The 2500-nt window shown below is 36.4% G+C and overlaps 1 protein-coding gene across 1 annotated transcript in view; it reads left to right on the top strand.

Moving 5' to 3' along the window:
- Window positions 1-1399: 1399 nt before the first annotated feature.
- LOC113825950 (uncharacterized) overlaps window positions 1400-2500 on the top strand; it is a 9745-nt gene continuing 8644 nt past the window's right edge. Inside the window, exons 1-3 of the mRNA XM_027378810.2 lie at window positions 1400-1611; window positions 1846-1929; window positions 2146-2236. Of these exons, the coding sequence (XP_027234611.1) occupies window positions 1846-1929; window positions 2146-2236 (175 nt within the window). The 5' untranslated portion in view covers window positions 1400-1611. The remainder of the gene's footprint in view (window positions 1612-1845; window positions 1930-2145; window positions 2237-2500) is intronic.

The raw sequence follows: 2500 nt of genomic DNA, 5'->3' as shown, positions 1-2500 counted from the left end.
TGTAAATGCAGTATGTCTGTAGTGTATATATATGGTGCGAGATCATAAATGTTGCAACCGTGATTTGAGCCGAAGATCGGTGTGTGCGGAGAGAATCCTCCAACGCAATAAATCAGATAATTAGATAAAAGATTTTAAAAAATGTTTATCAGTATTATCTTTCAGTCACTGTCAAATTTGGGCGTTCGATAAAACGGAATATGAGTATAAATGTTTGTTTGAGAATAGTTGATAAGAAGCTAATAAAACTCGATAAAACAAACGATACAGCAAAATTATTCACTAAAACACGAAAATAGAATAAAAACTACAATAAAACAAATCATGAACTAAAGTAAAACATTTAAAATATAATAAAACGAACGGTAAAGCAAACAGGAACTTTATACATTGAAATACAACGGTAAAAATACGAAATACGTTCAAATGATAATCTGTGAAAATATCTAAATCAAAATAATTGGGTAAAAGAACCAATGTGTTAAAATCACTTAAAACACCCAACAAGATACTTACAATAAGAGATAGAGAATATGAAAAAATAGAATAAATAAAATTATGATTTAAGAATGATTTATGAAAATCAAATGAACCTCAGTGATCTTTTAAAAATATGTAACAATTTCAAAATGTAAAAATAAAAGTGTATGGCATCTTCAGGGGGAAATATGATAAAACAAAACAAATTAACATAAGAAAATGATTTACTATTTAAAAAGAATAAAAGATTGGCGGCAGATATGGCAAGCGTGGCCACATCGCGGGTCCACTAGGTGTGGATGTTACCACCTTGAGGTCATCGCTTTATGTTGTTGTTTTTTCAATTGCCGGTGGGAAAGTCGGAAGTGAGAAGAGATATTCTAAGGTATCTCGTTACCTCCTGGAGCGATCGTTACATATTTAGCGAGGTCGATCACTAGCTAGACGCTCGTGCCGGCTCTCTTCCAAGTTACCTAAGGCGGGAGATCCCTGTCTCCTGTGTTTCCCGCAAGGACAAGATGTGCTTAGCTTTGTTGGATGGTTGTTTGGCAGTTGCACTGCTACACCTCGTTACAGAATCCACTAAAGTGGCTGCTCAAACTCACCAAAAATATACAAGCAAAAAAATGTCAATGAAAAGTATATCAGGCGAGGACTCCGTGAGTTGCCGACGCCGATTTAAGCATCTATATTTTTTGTATTTATTTATTGTCGCTATTATCAGTATTAAAGACTGACTGCAGAACTTACCTACTTGCAATATCACGTTAATGATTGTTCTACATCTAAAACAGGAGCTGAATCAATTGAATTGCGTTTGCGTTGAGGTGGCAATGATTGTGCTTGCCCGTTAACTGCTTGTGGGAAATGACGTCAGGGCAGCGCGGGATTTTCCTGGATTTTACTGTTAGTTTACGAGTCAAATATCCATTCTTTGAAAGTAAGCTACACACTTCCGAGTGGAGGAGCTTCAGCAGCACACGCACCGCCACTATAAGCTGTGAGAGGCAACCGCGACGTCTCATAAGTCGACTTAGTGCATCAGGATTTCAAGTGATTTCCATTGTTTCCCCATTTGAGAAAAGCTGCCAGTGAAATTGGTGTCATACTTCTTTAGGAAAATTGTCGAAGGTAGGTTTAAATGAGAATACATAATATCAAAGAGCAAGATTTTTTTATATGCGCATAATTGCATCATCAGAATTCAGTTGATAAGAATGTAATTACTGAAAAGTCATTTGCACTTCCTGTACCGTCAAGGCATTCCCTATTGGTTAAGGCTTCGATATTTTGTGAAATTCAGTCTTCGAGTGGTTAATTAGGAAGTAAATTACACAGGTACTAGTTAATATTTACTTTTTTCAGATGTGTGTTATGATCTTTTATCGAACAAACTGTGTGGACTGTACGCCGAGGAGCTTGTCCCTTGGCATTGGCCTTATCGGTTCGGTAAGTACAAGATTGTGGTACACTTCATCAGTGAATAAGATAACTAACAGTTGACGCTATAATATCTGACTGTAACATGTATGAAAAAAAACTGTATTCAGTTACCGGCTTTATGCTACCGCTCACAGTCTAAGTTCTCACCATGCATTTAGAACAATATTTATCGAAAATAACGGGACCTGCGAAACGACGATAATGCATTTCTCTTCTCAACAGATTATTGCCGTGGTATTTCTTGCAATGACATCCTTCATGTTGCACGCTAGTATCACTGAAGGCTACGATCAGAATTACCTGCCCTTAAGAGGTAAAGAATTCAGCAATTTTGTTTCCGCGTAAGAACTATTAAAATAAATCTAGGGAAAAATAAGGTCACAGGTCAATTAGAAGGTAACGAGTTGAAATAAAAGGTGAAATAACAGTTCTGAGATAATTTTGAAGAGAGCAAGAGGGAAAGAAAACAAGAGAGAAAGGGAAAAGAGAAATGACGGTGTTCCTCAAATATACCGAGATTAATCGGCCAAAAATATGTTAACTGAGAAGCAATAACTGTGACAGATATTTTCCTTCT

The sequence above is a fragment of the Penaeus vannamei genome, chromosome 16 (assembly GCF_042767895.1).
Source record: "Penaeus vannamei isolate JL-2024 chromosome 16, ASM4276789v1, whole genome shotgun sequence".
Taxonomy (NCBI): Eukaryota; Metazoa; Arthropoda; class Malacostraca; order Decapoda; family Penaeidae; genus Penaeus; species Penaeus vannamei.
The sequence above is the reverse complement of the archived record's forward strand: the minus strand, read 5'-3'. Positions and strand labels throughout refer to the sequence as shown.